Here is a 24,837-nt window from a genome sequence, read left to right on the forward strand (position 1 = left end):
AGTCCATTCCTTCAGTGTCAGTGATGTCTTCGTTGTTGTGGATGGTCGAAGAAAACATGCTGCTCCACTCATTCCACTTGAGCGGGTCTCCATCGAACTTCTGAATTCGGATGTCCGGCAACTTTATTGAGCGATGGATGCTCCGTTGACGATAGGGGGTTGGAGTTTTGATTACCAAGGCTTTCGCTGCTTGTGTAAACAGGTCCACGAGGGGTTACGTTTGAGGGCTCAAAAATACAGTTTGCTAAGTTTGACCAACTGCTCGGGCAAAAAGCCTGAAATTGGTCGGAACGGCTAGGCGTTGGGAAACTGTTGCCGAAAGAAATTGGAGCAGGTGTCCTATGATCAGGTACATTTTCAAAGAGGTCGGTGTTATTAATGGGCCTGGGAGGAGCGAAAGTGTTTACAGTCGGAGGAAGTGTTCCACTGAAATCTGGCAGTTGAATATTTGAAGCTGTTGGCAATTGTGGTAAAGCACAAGTAGCGTCAATAGAGCTCTGCGAAACAATTGCCGGATTCACAATTGGTGTTATTATTTGAAGGGCCTGATGTTGATTTCTTGCTACGTTTTCAGAGTCTGTTTGTCCCAGTGCTGATGGCTGAAGATTATTCTGTACATCAAAACTGATGACTCTATTAAAGTTCTCTTGCAAAATTCCCCTGGCTGACAGCACTTGTCTATGAATAGTAATCGGGTTGGATGTTGATTGCTGGTCTGTCAAATTATTGAATTGCTGTTGCTGACGGGTATCTCGCATACTTTGATCAACTCCGGGAGACTCAGGTGCAGAGGGAACAGGTTTTCGATTACTGCGTGATGAAGCGGCGCTGCTTGGACGCGTTGAAGTATTTCTGAAGGAAAATTCATGCTTCTTTAGGGTTTGTGCAACTTCTATTTTTAGCTTTGTCAAGCATGCTGCATCGTTGAGGGAGTCCTCAGCGTCCACATTTTCCGATTGTGTAAGCTGGTCGACAAGTTCGTCTAGTTGTGACATCGTTCATTTGAATTCATCATGTGTTACTGACACAACTTCGGGTTCCAGACCTAAGTTTGATTGGTATTCTAGCTCTTGGTTGAGCTCTTTGACAATGTTCAGTTTTCAGTGAAACAATCTAACTGTTCCAACTATTGATGGCTTTCGACCTCCCATTTTCTTTGTTGGTCTAACGTTCTGAACTTCAGAGGTAAAAAAAAGTCAAGTGTAGTGAATATAGGTCCCTTGAAGGGCACAACGAGTGAACTTTTGACCTTCCAGAGGTCACTTAGAGGTGAAGTGGGGTACTCTTTTGACTTTTTAGGGGTCACATAAGGGTCGAGTGCGGTGACCGTTTGACCTTTTAGAGGTCACCTAGATGTCAAGTGGGTTGACTGTTCAACCGTTTAGAGGTCATTTAGAGGTCAGTCAAGTGGGGTGACTATTTGACCTTTTAGGGGTCACTTAGAGGTCAGGTGCGATGACCATTTTTCCTTTTAGAGGTCACTTAGAGGTCAATTGGGTTGACTGTTTGACCATTTAGACGTCAAGTGTGTTTACTATTTGACCTTTTAGGGGTCACTTAGAGGTCAGGTGCGGTGACCGTTTGACCTTTTAGAGGTCACTTAGAGGTCAATTGGGTTGACTGTTTGACCTTTTAGAGGTAAAGTAGGGTGACTGTTTGACCTCTTAGAGGTCAATTGGGATGACTATTTGACCTTTTAGAGGTCACTTAGAGGTCAGGTGCGGTGACCTTTGATCTTTTAATGGTCACTTAGAGGTCAATTGGGTTGACTTTTTCACCTTTAGAGGTCAAGTAGGGTGACATTTTGGCCTTTTAGAGGTCGAGTGTTCTTACTATTTGACCTTTTAGGGCACTTAGAGATCATGTGTGGTGACTGTTTCACCTTTTAGAGGTCAATTAGAGGTCAATTGGGTTGACTGTTTGACCTTTTGGAGGTCACTAGGGTGACTGTTTGACCTTTTAGAGGTCAAGTGGGGTGACTATTTGACCTTTTAGAGGCCACTTAGAGGTCAGGTGCGGTGACCGTTTGACCTTTTAGAGGTCATTTAGATGTGAGATAGTGATTTTTGGAAATAACTTGGGGGATCCCTGGAGGAGAGTAGATGACTTTCGTAGGTCACTTGGGGGGTCCATGGAGGACAATGGGTGACAAATTTAGGTCACTTGAGGGGTCGCTGGGGGGACAATGGGTGACTTTTTTAGGTCACTTTGGGGTTCCCTGGAGGATAATGGCTGATTTTTGTAGGTCACTTGGGGTCCCTGGAGGACAATGGGTGACTTTTTTGGATCACTTGGGGGGTTCCTGGAGGACAGTGGTTGACTTTTGTAGGTCTCTTGCGGGGTCCCTGGGGTCAATGGGTGACATTTTTGGGTCACTTGGGGGGTCCCTGGAGGACAGTGGGTGACTTTTTTAGGTCACTTGGGGGGTCACTGGGGGACAATGGGTGATTTTTTTGGATCACTTGGGGGGTCCCTGGAGGACCATGGCTGACTTTTTTAGGTCACTTGGGGGGGTCCCGGGAGGACAGTGGGTGACTTTCGTAGGTCAATTGGGGGGTCCCTGTGGTCAATGGGTTACTTTTTTGGGTCACTTGGGGGGTCCCTGGAGGACAGTGGGTGACTTTTTTAGGTCACTTGGGGGTTCCCTGGAGGACAATGGCTGACTATTGTAGGTCACTTGGGGGTTCCCTGGAGGACAATGAGTGACTTTTTTAGGTCACTTGGGGGGTCCCTGAAGGACAATGGTTGACCTTTTAGGTCACTTGATGGGTCCCTGGAGGACAGTGGTTGACTTTTGTAGGTCTCTTGGGGGGTCCCTGGGGGACAATGCGTGACTTTTTTGAGTCACTTGGGGGTCCCGTGGGGACAATGGGTGACTTTTAGGTCACTTGGGGGGTCCCGGGAGGACAGTGGGTGACTTTTCCAGGTCACTTGGGGGGTCCCTGGGGGACAATGGGTGATTTTTTTGGATCACTTGGGGGGTCCCTGGAAGACAATGGCTGACTTTTGTAGGTCACTTGGGGGGTCCCTGAAGGACAATGGGTGACTTTTTTAGGTCACTTGAGGGGTCCCTGGGGGACAGTGGTTGACTTTTGTAGGTCACTTGGGGGGTCCCTGGGGGAAAATGTGTGAATTTTTTGAGTCACTTGGGTCCCTGGAGGACAGTGGGTGACTTTTTTGAGTCACTTGGGGGGTCCCTGGATGACAGTGGGTGACTTTTTTAGGTCACTTGGGGTTGTCAATGAAGGACAGCTGCACTGCAAGCTGGTTCTGCTGGCAGAACACTGGAGGCTGTTGGGTGCAGCTGCTGATGACTCAGGTTGGTCTGAGTGGGCTGGCTGGCTGTTGGAGGGCAGTAGTGGGGCTATACTGCAAGCTGATTCAGCTGGAAGAACACTAGAGGCTGTTGCGTGCAGCTGCTGATGACTCAGGTTGGCTTGAGTGGGCTGGCTGGCTGTTGGAGGGCAGTAGTGGGACTCTACTGCAAGCAGGTTCTGCTGGCAGATCACTGGAGTCTGTTGGGTGCAGCTGCTGATGACTCAGGTTGGCCTGAGTATGCTGGCTGCCTGTTGGAGTGCAGTAGTGGGACTCTACTGCAAGCTGGTTCTGCTGGCAGAACACTGGAGGCTGTTGTGTGCAGCTGCTGATCACTCAGGTTGGTCTAAGTGGGCTGACTGGCTGATGGAGGGCAGTAGTGGGACTCTACTGCAAGCAGGTTCTGCTGGCAGAACACTGGAGGTGGTTGGGTGCAGCTGCTAATGACTCAGGTTGGCCTGAGTGGGCCGGCTGGCTGTTGGAGGGCAGTAGTGGGACTCTACTGCAAGCAGGTTCCGCCGGCGGAACACTGGAGGCTGTTGGGTGCAGCTGCTGATGACTCAGGTTGGCCTGAGTACGCTGGATGGCTGTTGGAGGGCAGTAGTGGGACTCTACTGCAAGCTGGTTCTGCTGGCAGAGGACTGGAGGCTGTTGTTTGCAGCTGCTGATCACTCAGGTTGGCCTGAGTGGGCTGGCTGGCTGTTGGAGGGCAGTAGTGGGACTCTACTGTAAGCAGGTTCTGCTGGAAGAACACTGGAGGCTGATGGGTGCAGCAGCTGATGACTCAGGTTGTCCTGAGTGGGCTGGCTCGCTCTTCTTCATCTTGCCTGTCATTAATATCTTTGCACAATTTTTCACCGGATCCGTATCTTGCTTCCAACTAATTTTGAAATTGCTCGAAAAAAACCTAGAAAAGCTGCTACGCGTGAATGTTTATTTTTTTTTGAACCGTCGCTACTAACCAATTCTTTTTATAAAGACAATGTAAGTTTGACAAAGCGTAACTAGGTCTTTAATAAAGCTTTTCTTTCGTCTTACTTGGGAATTTAATGCATTGGAACCGAGATTTAATTACTCTTTTTTGGCATGTACTGATTTGTCTAATCGGTAAACAAAACAGATGAATACTAAATGTCGACTTGCTTTTGTTTTCTTGAAGGTTTTATATCACACTCTCTAATCGCGCAATAGAAAAACCAGATGGTAAATTAAAATTTAATGTTAAAAATCAAACAACTTACGATGCCCTGTGAGAATTTATGGGGGGGGGGGGGTAGATCCGACCCCGAGAATGTTAGTTAACAGCTATTTGTTTTAAGAATTTTATCTGATCCGTCGGTAGTATCCTCATTGTGTCGTACTGGCTGTAAGGTACGCCGGTTAGATATCACTTCCTTCTGCGATGTGTTTGGGGCCCACTTCTTGTTCTTCATGTAGTGTTGGTGCAGTGTATCTCCCCACACTGGCGATGTAATTGCATTACCACTCCCTGTCTATTGTTCTTTGACCATTCCTTTTCTCATTCATCATCACAAAATCTGTGACGTCGCGAAGTTAAATATCACTCATTGAATGCGTCGCATCTGTCAGTCGCAATGAGCTGAACGGTTGGTGTTTTTCTACGGATGCGCCAAAATGAATACGACTAAGAGCCTCTTGTCCTTCTATCGTATCGTATCCTGTCTTTCCTCTTTATAATGATCTATTTGCTTCGTTTCACATGTTTAGTTTCAGATAAACCAATTCAAGCAAAGAATTTTACATCCGGTTACAGTCGACTTCTCATTCTCTTACAATTTTGGGTTATAAAGTCATAAGAATCAATCTTACAATTGCGGTATAATCAGCGAAGTTTATGTGAGGCATTAACATAACCAGAGTCTGGTATTGGCCGATCGCAGTCTCGATCAAACCCTGGTTTAATAAAAGACCCGGGACATCTCGCAGATGTTACTCTAGACATTAATGGCGCCACTCTGATTCCTAATTGCGTTTGAGCAAATTCCTTTTCGTCTAGCTGTGCGTTGAGTCGAGCTGTGCTTATCTCATAAATTATTGAAGGCAAAGAAGGACGGCAAAAAGTCAATATATCTCTGTATTTACAACGGGAACTTGATATCATTTATAGGGAAATTGAGCAGCTATCAAGTCACAAAGGTAACCGTAAAAGCAGCTGAGTCAAATCTGCTTTTTTCGCAATCAACTGTCGAAAATATGAATTTTAAGTCATTTCAACCGGAAGAAAACAGCCTCTCTCAAATATCTCGAGTAGCTTTTCATTAGTACAAAAGAGATTTTGTCGTCTTTGGTCGGAAATCTCTCAAGAGAAAAGTTCAGAGGATATCTTTGTGTGAATGAAACGATGCATTATGGCTTTATCTATGTCAATTATTAGTCAATATAACGCTCTACAGAAGTTTCCCATGGACTTAACTAAGATGGACTACTATAGATAAGATCCAACCAGACAATAATCAGGCATGATTAGATGATACATAGCCCATTATCACTCCATTGGTTGAGATGCTGTATTTTTTGTTCTTCGTACCTGAACAGAAATCAATCCTTGTATCTTTCAGAAATCATTCAAAATATGACGGACAACTACAAAGCGACAGAGCTGGGTAACGAATATAATGTTCAAGATGAGCCGAACAGAGACAATCATTTACGGCAAAAGTCTCAGGAGACGTCGTTGCCTGTTAAAATGTTGATGTGTTTTGATTTCTATGCTAACATGTGCAAAATTTTGTGTAAGTGTGCTTCCAAGTGTTTTCAAATCTGAAATATCATTGTTATCATGTTTAGACCCGAAAGCCTGAAGATTGTCGACCGGGCATCCTTTCTAACGCTTTTCTTCTGCTTTGACTAAATGTCAGATGATACTCACCTTTTTGATATCTATATTTTTTCTTGTTAACTGACATTTTCAATACTGGTTGCCGTAACATTCGTAGATGGTGTAGACATGAGGAACACCCACTAGGCTTAGTTGAGATATCTGCATTTTTAAAATCAAAAAGGAAGCCCAAATGGTTATGCGGCAATTATTTTAAAAAAATTCTTCGATGTTTTCAAATTTGCGCAAATGATAAGGTTAAAATTTCTCCAAAATTGCCAGAGAAGCTTGAAATCTAAGGAAGAGGTGGAATGGTATACATTTTTTGCCCAAAATCATTCAACACGTATGTCAAAAGTAAAGGGTCTTAAGTCAAGAGTTAGTCGCATGCACATTTTGTTGTAACACACAAAAAACCACAACTTCTTTTGAAAACAATGACAAAGGGGCAGAAACAGAGGAAAGATTTTGCCAAAATTAGGAAAAAAAGATTTAACAAAAGAATATTTGAGTTTCAATAAAACTTTATCACAACTATAGATGAAAAAGATTTCTTCCTTCACCAAATTGACGCAATTGTGGATAGTCTGATTGAAAAAAAAACAAAAAAGAAAGATAGAGACAAATCCATCACAAGCACAGAAGTCAAACAGCATCGAAAACTAAGAATGTTTGTTTTTAAGAGCCGCCCTCATCTTCTCAGCCGGCTATTATAGCGCTCCTATTTTTTTACTTCGTCGAATAAAAAAATGTTCCGCTTTAACTCATTTTGCCGCTTTTTAAACATTTTGCGTGATATCTTTTTGACTTCTCTAGGCTTGTTTCTCTCTTCTCTCATTCTCTTTCTCATAAAAGTGATTTTGAACATCAGTTGCTCAGCAAAGCAATTCAAAATGAACAGAGTCAGAATAAAAAATTGAAGTCAGAAGTAGAAACGGGATAAACCAATAAGGCCCAATTTTAGATGCCTGCTTTTTGAACGTCGTTCCTATAAGTCTTAGTTACCATCTCTAATGCTTATTGGTATTGATAGTAGCCCCTATAGCCTCTCTCTAAGAAACAGAAGTACGTTATGTTCAACTACCAAACGCCATCAAAATAAATCGGACTTAAAAAATGTTTTTGTACAAATTTTTTTTTTTCAATATCTTCTATTCTTTCAATCCCAATCATGCTTATTGGAATCAACGGCGGCTATTTTCCGGCAATCTGCCGGGTATACTCCGAATTTTACATCAATATCGGCAAAAACGTTTATAGTACATAGAAAAAATCCAAGGCAGAGATCTTAACTCAAGTACAGCCATCAATTCTTATCCTTCAACAAAAGTTCAGGACCAATCAAATTTTGTAAGCCAAGACAAGAGTTCTCAATAGAATCATAATTTTATGAGTCAAGCTGGACTTAATAATGATAATTATTCAGTATCGAGTGCTTTTGAAAACGAAAATTTTTAAATTGAACCAGTGTCAGAAATTTTTAAAAAACTGTTACCTCTCAGAGCTGCCTTTTGCTATTTTCCACCAGTAGTAGATGGTTTTTCGCTCGGAGCGAAAACAGCGAGAATACGGACAAATATTACGTAGGGTCAAATTTTGGAACAGAGTTGAGTTGCTTTCTTTTTATTTTGACGTTGATCCTCTGCATATTTTACTGGAAACAGAAAATATCTGCATTGACGTAGTTCATCCATGAATCAGCAATGGTTTTCCAAAACTTGTAAAATTGATTTTAGCTTCTACGTATCTCATCGGCTTACAGTGTCGGAATACTAAAAATTTCGAGAATTAGCAAGCAAAAATTTTTTCAAAACAAGCACTTTTACCTCCAACTCAATATAAATTAGGCTGATTGTTATTCGAAGTATAGAACAATGCAAAGTTATCTTGATTCTTGAAAAAAAATTCAGCATACTGTTGGAAAAAAATCACACTGAATTTCATAGACAAAAAATGTCTAAAGTTTCATTGCAGCAAAGATAAAGTAAGTTATTTCTTTGGAACAGTTGACTGATACTTTTTCGTTTGTTTCTAATTTGGTTGGGACTTTTTTTTCATCTCTTGCAATCAATCGACATAGAATTGAACAGACGCCCTCAACTGGATAGATTGATTCAGTATTCCAGTTACCTGAAAAACGCAAGTTCAGACAACTAGACAATTAGCCATTACGTTTCCTCAATAATTATCGAAACCGATAAAAGCAAGGTTAGAGAGTTTTCGGATTTTTTTTGCAAACAACACCAATCAAAACATTTGTCGATGTTAAAAAAACATGGCCGAACGAATATTTTAATGCTGCAAACTCTTTTTAAACGGGTTCAAATGCCATTTTTGTGAATCATCGGTCAGACAAAACAGGGGCTTCAAAGGTGGCAAAGGGGGATGAAAAAGGGTTCTGTTTCAAAATTTATCATCTAATTTTTAAATTATTGAAAAGGTTGATGAAGTTTACTCAAAGCTGCAGGAACTCTAGTTCTGATGAGCATCTGAGTAAATCGCTTAATTGACAGAGTAACAGGGCTATAAAAGGTATGCTTACTACGCAAAAAATAAGAAAGAACGGGATTTTTACAATACAGGCAATAATGCTTCTAGTTGAGCACAAATTAGCAAAATTTTTGCTGGTCTGATTTTAGTATGATTTAGTCAAACGAGAAAAATTTGGATCATTTTTGCGGGTAACTGAGTCTCCCTTTATCGAAACAATTCAAAAATAAAAAAAAAAACAACAGAATCACCATTGGAAAGATTTTGAATTGTAGGTAAATGCATACCAAAATGGAATAAGTTACCAAAACGCCTTCGTTTACTAAGAAATGGAAAACTTGTGAACAAGAACGACAGAACTAGGAACGAAAATTGAAAGATTTTTAGGTCTCAGAACATGAAAAAAATTCCTCTAAAAAGTAAAGTGAAGCTTTTAATGTTATTTTCAATTTAGGCTGAAAACAATCCGAGGAAATTTCTAATTAATTTCTCAACAATATTGATGTTTTTGATTTTATTCTTAAATGTTTTGAAATGTTATATTGTTTTGTTGCAACCATATTGAACCGCCTGATGAGAAATTTTTTATTGGTTTGAAATAAACAAAATAATGACAAACAAGAAATATAAACAGATTAATTATTGACCTGAGTTCTCAATGATTGCCATAAAACACATGAAACAGTTCAGCACTTTCACTGGATGAATATGCTGAACAATATTTAGAGACTTCTTTCGTCTTGGAATAATTGTTACAACTCGTCAATACAGTCCGTCTTTTATGGGTAATTTTGTATGCATTTTGCCCTTTAAACAAAATTAGCCAAATGAACTCCTATTTGTGTAAAACATTATTTTCGATATTGCTCGACGTGCTTAGAAGTTCAGCAGCTTTCTGTTTAGTGGATTGTGGAAAGAGGCTCGGGATTGCTTTTAACAATTATTTCATCTCAAATTTTTTTCTCAAATAGCTTTGACACTTTGCTCAGTTTTAATCCAAATTTTGTGAAGGTATCACACAGCTTTGCAGCCTTTATCCTAACACAACTTTATTACTCAAAAGATCCTTCTAGTTAACTTCCAGCTTTTGGTTTTATTTTTGGGAATTATCGATCAGAAAAAAACACGGGCTTCAAAGGGGGTGATAAAAAGGTTCTGCTCCAAAATTTACAATTCACGTTTTCTTAACTATCGAATGGGTTGATGCGATTTGTTTCGAATCCTTTTGAATAGATAAGCAACTCTGAAAGAAAAAATACATATAAACGTTTCCTGTTGCTCATACAGATATCTTGAAGACTATTTTCTTGATCAGTTAAGATCCAAATTATTCGGGACATATAGTACAACAGACAACCTTAATATACTAGGAGATTACAACCTGAATTATCTCAATAACGCAGAAAACGATAAACCACAAAGTTTGAGTCAAAATCAGGTTTCACATTTGTTATCATTGTAGATTAAACTAGAGGTTTTGAGAAAACGTTTAGTCTAATCGATCGGTGTTGCTTTTCGGAAGATCAGATAATGCAACACAATGTCACAACAACCACTTCGAACTCCAAACATTTTGAATTAATTTTTGAGTCAAACATCTCACCGATATCTGAGAATTCTAACGGAATAACTACAAGGCAGAGTGGTGGAAATCGCTACAATGTTAGAATGGCGAGGATATGTAGAACCTTCTCTTCGACGTTCTTCCGGAAACAGTTCAAAATCGGGCACCGCTCCACACATAGAACAAAAATAATAGAATTTTTAAGAACCCTTGGCTAAGAGAAGTGCTGGAGACCTTGAATACTTTTTGTTCAAAAATGGAAAAAAAAACTTAATATGAGAAGTACAAAAAATAAGCGGTTACAAGACTTTTGATTTAGATGGCCAAAAAAGGCGCACAATAATATTTACATTCCTTTTTTGGAATAGCTACCAACAAGCAAACACAATGGAATTTCAATAACCAAAATATCAGACCACCTGAAAAAAGGTTTAGGATTGATGCAATCACGTAAGTTGTTGGCACTATGATAGATTTAAGTAGATACATTTTTTAAGGATCCTTTGAATGTCATCAATTGTCTAACCACAACAATCTATTGTCTAACCACAACGCTAATCTATAGATTATTTGAAGGTTCAGGCCTTGCTTGAAAATACAGTTATCAATCTTGTATACACGAGTTAAATCTCAGACTGTGACTCGATGAGAACTGTTTTCAGCCCTTGACTCATTCAAAAAATCCACCCAGTTAAATTCCACATTTTCTTCGACTTATTAATTTACTTCCTGAACTATACTTAGGTCCCATTTGCAGGCTTTAATCTTTACCCTCGCATGTTTTTCGCAGCTATAACTACAAAAATTCAACTCTGCAGATTACTTTAAGAGTTTCTGACACATATAATTGCTTCAGTTAAACTGGTTCAACACACACGCATTCCTTCAATTTTTTATCCAAAATATCAGTTCTCTGCATTGCACTTTTTTCGGTTGAAAACTATTCTTTTCTATGAACCATATGACGAAAGTTGAAAAATCAATTTGCAGAAACTTTGAGTCATTAAAAAGAGTTTCAACTATATTCTGAGCATCCTTTCTTAAAAAGAGACTGCTCTCAAAATTTTTTAGAAGTGCAATGAATGCCCGGTGTTGGTGACTGAGTAAATCGTTTTCACTGTGGAGAAAAACAATTAACACAAGAATTAGTATGTTCCGCCTAGCTCCCGCCTGCAACATTTCCTTTTTGTGTAACTCGAATTCCAGCAATTGTACCTGTAATTGTCAAAATTGCGAAGCAGTTCAAACCCACTGAGCTTTGTGGGTTTCACTTTACAGTAAATACCTTGGAAGCTAGAATAAGTATTAGGAGCGGGTTTTCTACTGTGGTTGTTAACAAACTAACATGATTGTGCAAACGATTTTATGGCTTAAAAGATGTTGCTGACAAAAATTTCGGCACACGAGTAGGTCTACAGAGTAAATAGGTCAAACTTAGCGCGGGCAAGTTCAACGTCCTCAATTTAACCTTAGTGACGCTTATTAATTGCTCTTGAACGAAGTTCATAGCAATTATTGTAAACGTGTTGTCTTTTTATGCAAATTTTTCCCTTGACAGTTTTGCGCTTTTCTTCTAGAACACTTTTTGACTTCTCAAGTAACTTTTTCATGCTTTTGTTTTTAGTTTTTGATGGATTTCAATTGCTTTCACTCCACGGTAAATCTATGTGATAATATAAAATCATTTAGCATATCAAAAGTTAGGGCCTGATAGCCCAGTGGTCAGTGTATCAGGATATAAATCAGGAGGGCAATGGTTCGAAGCCGAGAAGAGGTTAACATTTTTACAGAAACTTTTCTTTAAAATCAATTAATTGCTCTTGTTGCTGGGAGCCAATTCAAGCGCCGTGAAGAGCTTCTCTGACTCTGTTTGTTTTCATTCTTATTCTTGTTAACGGTTAGCCTCGCAGCTGTTGCTTTGTTCGTCGTTTTTCCATGCGTGGTAAGATATCAAAGAAGAAGTTTTTTTCTTAGGGAGAAATGGTGGCAAATTTAAATTAAGAATTCAATAGGTAAGACTACACAAAAAGATATCAGAAAAATTTTAATCTTTCAATTTTATCTTAATGAGGTTTAGCTGCGCATGAAAATCTTTAAATACACATTGTATATAATTTTTCACAACTAATTTGAGTTCTACGTAATATATGCTGGTTTAGCGTTAAAATTCTATGCCACTCAAGTCCATGTGCGAAGCAATTTAAGTTTTGATTAATATGAGAATATATTTTGTCAAAAATTCAAATCCTATATTTTGTAGGTTTCAAATTATGTAATAATTGTAGGGAAAGAGTGCAAATTTGTGTGAAACATGGCTCAAAACTAAGGTAGTGGTAAAAAAAATTACGGGACCCTGAGCTTCCTTTCTTAAGCACAAAAAAGTGAATAGAGAACTCCGCTTTTTGCTATAACAGTTATCATTCATACAACAAAGCCTTTTCAAGTATAACCAACAATTTTTCACAGCTCTCTTCAAGAGATTGAGCACCAATCATATTTTTGAAAAAAGTTGTTGCATTGTTAAAAGTCCCCTATAATTAGAAAACTTCGATCATGTTAATCTAAGGGTAGCTTGTGTTGAAAATATACCGCATCGTAACAAAAATACAACCGCCGAAAATGAGAATTTTTTGATAAAATCCTTCTTACATACAGAGAGGTTAAGATTATAATTGAACAAACTTTCTGTGAACTCCAGTTAAGCTATAGCAACGTAATTAACTATCTGAGGAGGCCTTGGCAAGGATTTACTCCAATTCCTGCCTGTAAAATCAAGCAAATATTTTACCAGGCGTCTTCTGCGTTTTTCAACGGTCTGTTCATTGCTTTTGTTCGCAAAAAAAAACATTTTGTTCTGCAGCTGCTATGTTTTATGTGGATTTTTATCTAAAATATTTTCGAGATCTTGCCAGTTTTATATGTTTTCTGAAATGACAGAAATGCTTCAAGAAGTCGGTACGCTGTTGTGCCTAATTTTTGTATTTAAAATTTATCACCCTAACAAAGTCTACAGAATAATTTTATGAAGTCACCAAGAATTTTCGTCAAATTCGGCACGCATGGATGCAATTTCAAGATGTTTGTTTTAGTTTATCTTTCACTGAAAAAGATGTTGTTGGAAAACAAGATATCCCGTGTTGAGGACCACGACGAAAAAACGACAATAATTTGTAAGAAATGGTAGTTTTCGTCGTTTTGTCGTCGTTTTCGTCGTTTTCGTCGTTTTCTTCGTTTTCATTAGGGTACGTCGTTTAAGTCGTCTTTCAATTGTTTTTCGTTTTTTTGTCGTTTAATAGCTCTTAAACTAGTTTTTCTCTATTAGATCGTTTTGGCATATCTGTATCATGGCCTGATAGCGCAGAGGTCAGTGCATCGGGAGTGCAAAGGTTCGATTCCCAGCAGAGATCACGTTTTTTCAGCTTTTTTTTGAAAAAAACGATCACTTCCTACGAAAAATAAAGACGAAATAACGAACAAAACGACGATTACCACGTGAGGGCTTTGATCGTTTTTGTCTAATGAAAACGATTAAAAAACGACGATTTCTTACAAGTGAAAAACAAAATTTCTCAGCACGGTTTGGTTCGGGAGTATACGTCCATCTTTCTTTTGGATGCAAATGTGATTTTAAAATCGTGTGAAGCAATAGAATTGTGCAAAAATCAATGATTAAGCAAAATCCATCCAATGTTCTTGTAAAATTGTTTTTTTTCCTGTCGACTGTTTTTTAGTTAAAAAGCGTAAAACGGAAAGATACATGGCCACAACAGAACTGAATAGCAATAGAAAAAAGTTTTATTCTCTTATCAGTGATGCGTAATAATTTGACTTGTGAAATAGAAGGCTTCGCTTGTTATGAGAAAGTTACATCCCACTCCCGTTTATTCTGCAGACATTGTCTTTTTGTAACAAAAAAACGATCGAAGTCCGCTAATCAGACTGGTTATTTATGCAAAAACGGTCTCAAAGTTTGCTCTTTTAACCGGTCTGGGGGTACACATAAATGACCGCACTAAATTTTCCTTAAATTGGCAGGCGCTTTGATTTCAGTTGGTTTATCTAACAACTGATGATACCCTTATAACAAATTGACTGTAGCTATAACTGTAACTGCGACCGGCTGTTACTAATAATATCATGTAATTTATCTTGAAATGCCTGTCATTGCTTCATGATTCAATCATTTTATCATTCTTGAACTAGTAGTAAAGGCCTCAAGCAACAGTTGTTCATTAGTTTTTACAATTTTATGACGAAATATCTCAAGAAAGATGTTTGGTTCTCATACATTTTCTTTTCAGCAATTCCCAAGACATCCAATCAAGATCAGCTATCGGTTTTGAACGGGATGCGAGTACTGAGTTTGGGGTGGGTGATGATAGGCCACTTGTCACTTCTACAACTAGGAACGCAATCTGCTTTCCAATGTTACTAAATTTAACTAAAAAGGCACGATCCGAAGCTGTTAATACAAAAAAATATTAAATATAGATATTAGATTTGATGACAACTATCATGTAAGCATATTTTTACCCAAATTGAATTGAACGATATAATTACGCCTTAGGTGGTAAACCTACCGAGAAAAAAATTCTCTTGTACTAGATAAAAACTTCTAAAAATTTTTATAAATCTGCAAGATTTTTGGGTTCTCCTACCTAATCAGCTTTAAAACATTACGTTAGTTGTATGATCATTTCATATCACTCAGAACGTCTCTTAAGGAGATAAGCATAATTCTCAAACAAACTTGTACCAATTTTTATTCTACATCTTGTAACGAACGGTTTAAATTACGTGATCATAAGAAAGCAGCCAGACCTCGGTTTAAAAATTATAGTTAATGTATTTCTTTTAATGTGGACCTTGAAGTGTTCGTTTTTATAATCCCAAGTCAACCAGACAACTTCTAGACAACCGAGACAACCAAAAGTCTATACCCAGAACACTCAAACTAATGGCCAGACAGCTAAGACAACCAAGACAACGCAGACAACCCAGACAACCAAGCCAGCCCGGTCAGCAAGTCAATATGTCCAGACAACTCAGACAACCAGGACAACCTGGTCAACAAGTCATTATGTCAAGACAATCGAGACCAACCGGGGTGTGGTGGTGGTAAATTGAGCCGGGTAATCCAGACAAAAGTTGGTTATGATCAGACGATACATAAAAAGTATGGCCAACCGTGTGCAGAAATACTGTCAAAACCGATGCAAGAAGCTCCGTTTTTTTCGATTTTTGTCTTTTGTCGACTTTGTAGTTTTTTTCATAAGAACTGTCGTTCATTGTCAATTTGTCGATTTGGATCTTTTCAACAATTGCCCCCCCCCCCCCCCTGTGGTGCCTAGTAGAGAACCGCCACCCCTTTTGTGCTATTACTTTACCACAATATTAGTTTGCCTACAGTTTAAATAGCCGAATATTAGTTTAAGTGCAATTGCGGACCGCTGTTCACGGCCATGACTCTCTCCCGCTGTGGGATGTAATCCGGAAATCGCGGGTCGGTTATGCCCACCGACCCGCCAGTCGGAAATTTTTTGCCCTTTGTATTCCAATTCGGCTAATTGCCCTAGCATGGCGCACTTTATTCTATCCAGTTTAACACAGTTTGAGCATACACGAAAAATTTAGTCGTCTCTGATTGGTTAATAAATTGCTCGCTTAAATTCTATTCAAGAATAGCCCCCCCCCCCCCCCTTGCAAAGGGGGGGGGGGGGCAATTGTTGAAAAGATCTGTCGATTTAATTGATAAATTTGGCGAGAAGCTTCGATTGTATCGTTGTTTTTGTGGGTATATATAACATAGATAGAAAGCCCATCGATAAAAACTTAATTTTCACAGCAGATTGCTCCAGGCGTAATGGACAACTTCATCTATGTGTTGGAAAGGACTGAGAACATGTTATTCCAAACCATAACAAATAGTTTCGCATCTGTTGATACGTTTTTTGTTATGAGTGGCTGTTTGGTTATGATGGGAACGCTCAGAACGCTGGATAAATTTGAAGGTTGCAGAGGAATTGTTTCGGATCGGCTGCGATTTTTTAAAGGAATTAAACTGAATTGCCCGACACCCAGTATAATGGATAATAAACAAAAATTGGATCCCTAATTTTTTGAAAAGTCCAAATCAATGATTAGTTGTAGTTGGCATAAATAGATGCTCAAGGGATTTCTGATGTAGGCTGTTTTTCTATTCAGTTTTTCCGCACATTCTTCAAATTGCGAAAGTAGGTTTTTAAGCTGAACAAGTAAAACTTTCAGGCACTACCAGCTATCTGATAATTTTGCGAAACTATGAACGTTTCGTTGATTGCAAGTTCTTCAATCCCCCCATTCCCTATCGACCTACGTGTCAATTCTCTACGGTAATTTAGCAGACATGTGGCAAACTTTACTCCATAGTTAGGTAACCTAATAATATTTGTAATTGTAACTTTAAAAAAATAAAAAATGAAAAAGAAATGTGTTAGAGATCAATCGCCGCTGCTCAAAAGAATCCAAAGGGAAGTTTGGAAATTTTTCTTTTTGGATACTGTTCTATGTTCACCGACTAATCCGATTATGGCCAGCTTTACTTCTCACGATACTGTTTGTGGCCGGAATTTACCCAAACTTGGCACCTTTATTCTACAGTCCAAAGTTCCAGAATACACAGACTTCTTCTATGTCGTACCAATGTAAGGGCACAAGGTGGATCTCAACTGGTTTCTTCTACAATAACTGGATTTCTGATCCCGAAGTTATGTGTCTAGGTAGGTTTATTTGCAAAACGTTCTTTACCAGACTGCTTCGGACCCCTCATAAGCCCCATTCCGAGCAGTTACGATCAATTTGTTAGATAGGTCTGTTTAAATCATAAAGCGGCGAGAGGAGCCTTAGTAGTTCCTATTTTTCTTTCCCCAGTGCCAATTAGCTCGAGTTTATTGGATAACGTCAAACATATTTGCCTCACCTAATGCCATCAGGCAGCGATAAACTTTCAGACAGCGAATAAACTTTCAAACAGTACAGTTGATCTTTCTTCTTTAGAAACATTGATCGATTTTGCACTTATGCAAACACAGCAAAAATAAAATTGACTTTTTTCATTCAAAGATACAGAAATTGCAATGTCTATCACAAAATCTATCAATATTCAACAAGAAAGCCAGGAGCATTTCAATCTAAATGAACAAACTGATTTCATTACTATCCCTAACGGAATGGGTTCAACTGGAAAAGGAAACTTCATACACATTATATCTTACATCAAAGATTACAAAAAAATTATTGAAAATGTGCTCGTTACATATCAGCGACAACTGAAGGACAAAACATTGAAACAGTCATCTACAGAAGGGGGGGCACAACCAACCATGAATCAAAATCTCGAAAAAATCAGGTTTATTCAGAGAAGGTCAGAGATTTTGATTTAATCCCCCTCAAACAAGAACAATCAAATTTGGTTCTGGAAGCAGCATCATTGGTAAACTTGAAAGTGATGCAACAATATTACTGGACACAGCTAACCATGCATACAGTGGGTCAACCACCAAAGAAAAAATAAAAGTTGTGGAAAAATGTGTTGCAAAAAACTTAAAACTTTAATTCTGCAAGACGAAACAAATACTGTTTCAAATTTCCAATAAGCAACAATGATATATCAGACGACATGTTCAGCCTTATTGATGCCTGTAAAAATAAGTTCCAACCTGAAGTGTTGGCAGTCATGGAGGCCCAGGAAACTGACTACAGTAGATCAAAAAACAAACTAATTGATGAGGTGGATGCTGCACTTAAATAAAGATTGGAATCTCGTGGTGAAATTATTGTGTTGCTCAAGATGAATGAATTAATACGATCAATTCCTTCCTTCAACTCAAAGATCAACCATTATAATTTCCTCTATCATGACAATGTACGTTTGAATTTCAATCATGGCATTCTTTTCCATAAAAATCATCTTCTCGTGTTTTTACTTAAAACATCTACTGGAATTTGTGATACTAATAAATTCATCAATTGGAGCTTTAAAATGAATAATCGGTTTCAAAAATTCTAAGAGCAGTACTGGCCTAATACAAGTACAAACCCTAAATTTAACTTGAATAACCATTACCGTTACCTACCATATTAGTAATGATGCGTTTATAAAAAGCCGAATCATTTGTTTTTTCTGTTGTGTTTGAATGAATTGGTTCTCAACTGATTGATAAGCTTAATGTTTTTCAACAAGATCTTTTTAATAATTTTAAGAATAATGTTGTTGAGTTCTCAAAAGACTTCCTCTTTTCTCAAATCACTTATCTGAATAGCAATTCCTACTCAAATTTGGTTGGAGACCAAGTCCCAGAGCAAGAAACCAGCTTTAATATCACTAGAAATTTTTTTTCCTAATTAACTTATTCTTTTGGTTATTCAATAGTAATATATGGCTAATTTCTTTGAGCTCAGGAGATATTGAAACCAACCCTGGGCCAATTTAATCAATGAAAGACATATTCCTTGATTGCGAATCTTAATCAAACGATTGAAAAACTGTTCATTTAAAAGTAGGAGGCATAGCAAGAAAACAACTTCAGTTAAAATGCCTAATCAATGACGTTGGCGCTAATTGCACCTATGGTCTATCTGAAACATGGCTAGATACAAGCATTGACACTGATATGATAAACCCTAACAAAACAAATTGTCTTGTTTTTCGCAGTGATCGGGTGAGTTAAAAGGTGGGAGGTGTATTGTTAATTGTTACTCGGAAACTTAGCCCAAAACTACGCGTTAATCTAGCTTTCAAAAGTTTTCTTTTCATACTCTGTGCGTCGAATCAACTTGCCGGAATATTAAAAAAAACTTACCTAATAAATATTTCTTATAATCCAATAAAGCGCCTTTACGAAGAACTTCTAGAGCAGTCTGCTAGATCAGTTGATAGAGCAGTTACTGTTAACAAAACAATAATTCAATAATTATGATGAGTGACTATAATATCAATTATTTGGAAAACTAAGAAAAACAGAGTTTAGCTACAATCATTCAACCGTATGATCTAAATGTGACTAATAAACATCAAACAACTAGAATTACGGATGAATTGAAATTACTTATAGACTAAATTATTATTGACGGAATAGAATTACTTCATTATGATAAAGATTTTGCCTCAGCAATACAAACAGATCAATTTGCTCAATCAATTATTCATGCCACAAAAATTAGCAAGAACGAAATAATTAAATGACTTATTGATGATAAAACGATTTACTGCCCAAAAGTTTTTGAAAATTGGGAAACATTTTACAGTTCTGCAGTTCCAAGTGAAATGGTACGCTCAATTGAGCAATAACTTGAACAGCAAATAATCTTTCATGCGCCAATCAAAACAATTTTTATAAGAAACAACAAATGACAGTTTTACCTTGCCAATCGGTTCATTTCAAAGAACACACGTAACAAAAATCTGCTTAGAGAGCAAAACATCAATTCAGATTCTTTCCACGAGTTCCTCAAAATGAAAGCCGAAGTGTGCGCTCGCAAAGAAAAAATTTTGAGAAATTTCATAATTAGTTCATTCAAAGCTCAACCTCAGAGCGCAAGAAACGGAATTTGATCAATGAAGTAAGAAACTCAGTAAAAGCGACAACTACGGTATACTCTTTAAAAAACTCTTTCAATAAAGTTATTACAGAAAGACTGAAATAGCCAACCTACTATATTTAAATTTTAGTAAGTTAGGAGAACTTTTTGAAACTAGGAACTATACTGTAGACCTGCCTATGAGGAGGCAAAAAACAGCTTTTCCATTAGGTTTGTTACTAAGTTTGGTAAATTTTGCTCTTGGAAAAATCGAGCCAATGGGTCTTTCTACCATTCGCTCATGGGCATTGCGAGACGCAGCTAGTGAACTAGCTGTGCCTATATGTTTTCTACTGAATGATTTATAAAAACAGAAACATTCCCTGCTGAGCGCAAAATAGCTGACATCACCTTGATGATCCTCTAAACTATCGACCAATTTCGTTAACACCAGCATTAGCAAAAGTTTTTGAATCTCATATTAAACAACAAATTGATTAATATGTACATAAAAATGCCTTGCTTTCTAAAACATAGTTTGGTTTCAGAAAAAAGTTTTCTAAAACAGATGCGCTCGTTTATTTAACAGAAAAAATACAATGCAACAAAAACGAAAAAAAAATACTGCAGCAGCAATGTTAAACTCACTTTTGGAGTCAATGTTGACTTCCAACAAAAGACTTGAAGACTTTATTTGTTTGAATAAAATAAAGACTGAAATACTCAACCCTGATTGGTTGAAAAAGGGAAAAGACCTTTCCTTAAATGTTTATCTGTTTTCCCTTTATCCCTTTTCACTTACCCCGTTAGTCGGTACTAGTCACAGACCTGATATAATAATAAAGTATATTTCTCTCACTCTACTCCGCTCTTGTTTAGTATTGAGATATACGTTAGACTTTAGCATTGGGGCTAGTGCACTGTCTACTGAAGCTCAGATAGAAGAGTAACAGAGTAACAGACTAGAACTTTAGTTAGTCAGGTAAGTCTTAAGAGTATCCTATATTCTTGAGACAACCATAAGACAGTTCCAGAAGGAGCCTACAAAAGGTAAGCTCAGAACACGTCTTATCTGGTGTGACCAGTTCCGAACTAGACCAAAGAAAATAACGAATTTCAAATCTCCATAACGGAATAAAATTAACAATATTATTTAGTAAACAATAAAAACAAAAGATGGATACCAACCATCAACAACAGTCAATAACAAACCAGTTCTTAACACCATTTTTAATTGCTAGCGATTGCCCGCAAGAAAAATGCGAAATTATTTACAGAATAATAATAAATTTGAATAATAACTTCTTCAAAGAAACAAAACATATAAAACAAACTAACATTCATAGAAATCACTTGGCACAGTATCTACCAGTAATACTACTGGATAGAGATCAACTTAATAAACATTATACATTTATGTTAACAGATGAAAAAGGAAATAGAAAAACATTCTATAATTTCCAAAATGAAACAACACTACCTAATATGTTCAAAACATTCTTAAAACGACACACGAAGATTCTTAAAAAGACACGACAGAGATAGAACTAAAGTAACAGCAATACCATCTACAACGTACAAAATACTACGAAATACAACCGTATACTTAAACGATCAAAAGAAACCAATACAATCAGTAAACGACAAACCAGGAAATGACATAATGACTTATAACAATTGGTTAACAAAAATCGTGGAACTAAAACAACAATTAAAAACAGCAACATCAAACATAATGAAAATTATCTCAGAATTCACATTTCTATTCTGGTTAGATAATTTTGAACACATTAATGACAAACGAATACAGTTTGGAGAAACATTTCACGAACAAATCGAAAACTTATGTGACGAACTTAAAAGCATTTGGAACAGTGAATACTATTCGCAATACTTTGAAAGCACACTAAAAGTATGTTCAGATAGCATTAACTACATAGAAGAAATAGAAAACTATGTAAAAATTGAAGACCAAGGACAATCAGGTTCTTCATCATTTAACTTGTCAAGAAGTCTAACATCAGCATTAACACCAAAAGATGTTCAAATAAATACAAGTTTACAATCAAAACAAAAATCAAAAATAAAACCAGATAAACAGTTAACATCAAATTTATTTGGAAATCAACAGAATATAGCACACGAAATAGATATATCTGATTCAGAAGACAGAGACAAAAGAATCGGAAGCTTACTACCACCATCAGTAAATCAAAAAGTTAGACGAAAAAATTAGAACCCAACACAATATAATTATAATAGAAATAACACATATATTGGTTCATTGAATGATAATCGTGAACAACACAAACTATTCAGGGAACAACAAATGTACAATTATCGAGATCTCAAAGAGGAAATAACAGAAAAAGTAACAAATCATACGAATAAGCTTATCATACGAATATAGAAAACAATTTTAGACAAATAAACGAGAACATAGAAAGAAGACAAGAAGAAGCACTCGAAATGGTATTCGACAAACTTGAAAGAACATTAGATAACATTAATAGACAAAACAATCTAAGATCAGAGAACGAAAACTCAAACAATGACATAAACTCAAATAATAATAACATACAAAACTCTAATATTCATAACAATAGACAACAAGAAAATCGTACTAGAAGATCAAATTCAGTCACAAAAGAAGAAAGAGAAACAACAGTAACAGAACCTCCCTTACCATTTTATAAACAATTAACATCAATGAGTATACACGAAGAGCCACAAATAGAACAAAACATTAGTAGTGGTTCAGTACCAACAACAATACGACCATTTGACGGTACAGATCCAGCATTTACTGTTGAAGAATATTTAAACAGTATAGTTGCAGCAATGATATTTAGTAGCGGCATAGAACCAGTAAACAAACCAGGACATCATCAATAGAAAGTAAAAAGAGCAGCTTTAATATTACATACACTACAAGGACCAGCTCAAAATTGGTATTCGACTCTTCCAATTGAAACCAAATTGGATTGGGAAACATTTTGTAAAGAATTCTCAGACATGTTTGATTCAGAGAAATCAAAACAACAAGCAAAAATAGGGTTACAACAACTACAGAAACACACAAATGAATCATTACGATCACTCGCACTAAGAATAGAAACACTTGTAAAAACAGCATATTCACTATATACAGAAGATTACAGAAATAGCGTAATGAATCAAACATTCATTAGATGTTTAGATAACGATTTAAAAACAGCAGCCTTGAAAAAACATGCTAATCATAAACAAACGCCAAGAGAACCAGAAATGCCATTCAAAACAAAACATTTGACAAAATAGATCAAATGGATTTAACAAGAACAATAACAGGCAATCACAAAAGACTATATGAAGTCAACCAAACCACAACTAACATCAGTGAAGATCTCAAACAAATGAATGTAGCTTGTAACAACATCAACGATCTTAACCAAAAAGATTTGGATCAATTTGAAGGAACAATCTATAACGTTCTAAACAGAATTAATAACACATACGATAGAAAAAACTTTAAAGGAAGACCAAAGTTTGCCCTCTTTTGCAGCTATTGCAATTCACACGGTCACACAAAAGGAAGATGCTTTAAAAGACCACGAAGAGAAAGCATAGCACGACCAAAATAAAGATCATTTTATAGCCATATGAGGAATAATCAAAATCTACCAAACAGAAGAATTGATTCGAATAACATCAACGGACGACAATTACCGTCCACATCACCAGTATACCACAATTTCCGAAGCAGAACACCATACAGATCACAATCAAGAAACATTTCTAACAATAACTCATATAACAGAGACAATCGAAACTATCAAGGACATCGCAATTCGAATAATAATTATAACAATAGAAACGGAAGTTATAATAGAAACAATTATAACATAAGTAGAACCAACAGTTACAACAGAAACAATAATCATAACAAATACAACAATAGCAGATCAAGCTCAAGATACACAAACCGCAGTCACTCAAGACAGCATTCATCGTACAACAGAAATAATAATAATAATTACAACAATAATAATAGACAAAGACATTATAGTAAAGAATCAAACAAAAGTGACAGATACAGACAACGATCAGGTAGTAACAATAGACATTATTCTAATAATAAAAATAGGGATGACAGAAGAAACTCAACGCAAAGAGAACAAAATGATAGATATCATTCAAAAGATCGAAGAACAGACGGAAATAAATAAAACAATAACAATAAAAACAGAATAAATTACATAGAAACAGAAAGACAAAACGATGACCCACCTGGAACTGACGATTAGATTACGAATACACATTCGAACCATCAAATGAAGACCAAGAAATATTAGATAACTTTTATAATGCTAACGAAAACACTTGCAACACAGTAATAAATACACTAGAAAGTAACCCAACCTGGATACTACCAATGTACCAGTGTAACAAAATTGAACAAGACTTTACAAAGCAAAGACCAATATTAGAGATCGATTTTCTATTAGGCTCTGGAGCAACATTAAATCTTTTGAACGAAGATACTTGGAACGAAATAAAATATAACACCCAGATATATGTTTCGAACAAGCTAACAAGACGCTAACAGCAGCAAATAACACACAACCATAGAAACATTCGGAACGGTAACACTAAATCTAACACCTGACAAAACGTCAAACAGCAGAAATAAACCCCAGCATAACTTTAGTATGCATTTTTACGTAACACAATGCAATCATAATATACTTAGAACCCCATTCTTCAAAGAATACATAGAAACAATAAATGTATATACGAACAAACTAACAATAAATACTAACACAATTATAGATAATGACATTTTTTTCCTCATGAACAGTACAAAGGGATATCCTTATTACTCTCGATTACACCCAATTTTTAACAAAGAACCAATATACTTGGAACGCGACCAATATAAATGCATAGCTTTTCCTATACCAATATTCAATCAAATGGAAAATCAAATGGAAAAACAATTTACAAATCAATGTACTATTTCGAACCGATAAACAAATATCAAAATTTATCATTTACAGACATAAAAGATTTGTCGATAGAAAAAGAACAC

The 24,837-nt window shown here is 36.8% G+C and overlaps 1 protein-coding gene across 4 annotated transcripts in view; it reads left to right on the forward strand.

Moving 5' to 3' along the window:
- LOC142351109 (nose resistant to fluoxetine protein 6-like) overlaps positions 1 to 24,837 on the forward strand; it is a 107,623-nt gene that overhangs the window by 30,488 nt on the left and 52,298 nt on the right. For all 4 annotated transcript variants that reach the window (XR_012760942.1, XM_075403198.1, XM_075403196.1 and 1 more), the window contains 4 exons: positions 5,895 to 6,068; positions 14,510 to 14,612; positions 16,065 to 16,219; positions 16,709 to 16,966. Coding sequence is in view for 3 of the 4 variants with exons in the window: in XM_075403198.1 (XP_075259313.1) it covers positions 5,895 to 6,068; positions 14,510 to 14,612; positions 16,065 to 16,219; positions 16,709 to 16,966 (690 nt within the window). In the remaining variant the exon portion in view is untranslated. The remainder of the gene's footprint in view (positions 1 to 5,894; positions 6,069 to 14,509; positions 14,613 to 16,064; positions 16,220 to 16,708; positions 16,967 to 24,837) is intronic.

This window comes from Convolutriloba macropyga, chromosome 12, assembly GCF_964194025.1.
Source record: "Convolutriloba macropyga chromosome 12, txConMacr16.3, whole genome shotgun sequence".
NCBI classification, from domain to species: Eukaryota; Metazoa; Xenacoelomorpha; order Acoela; family Convolutidae; genus Convolutriloba; species Convolutriloba macropyga.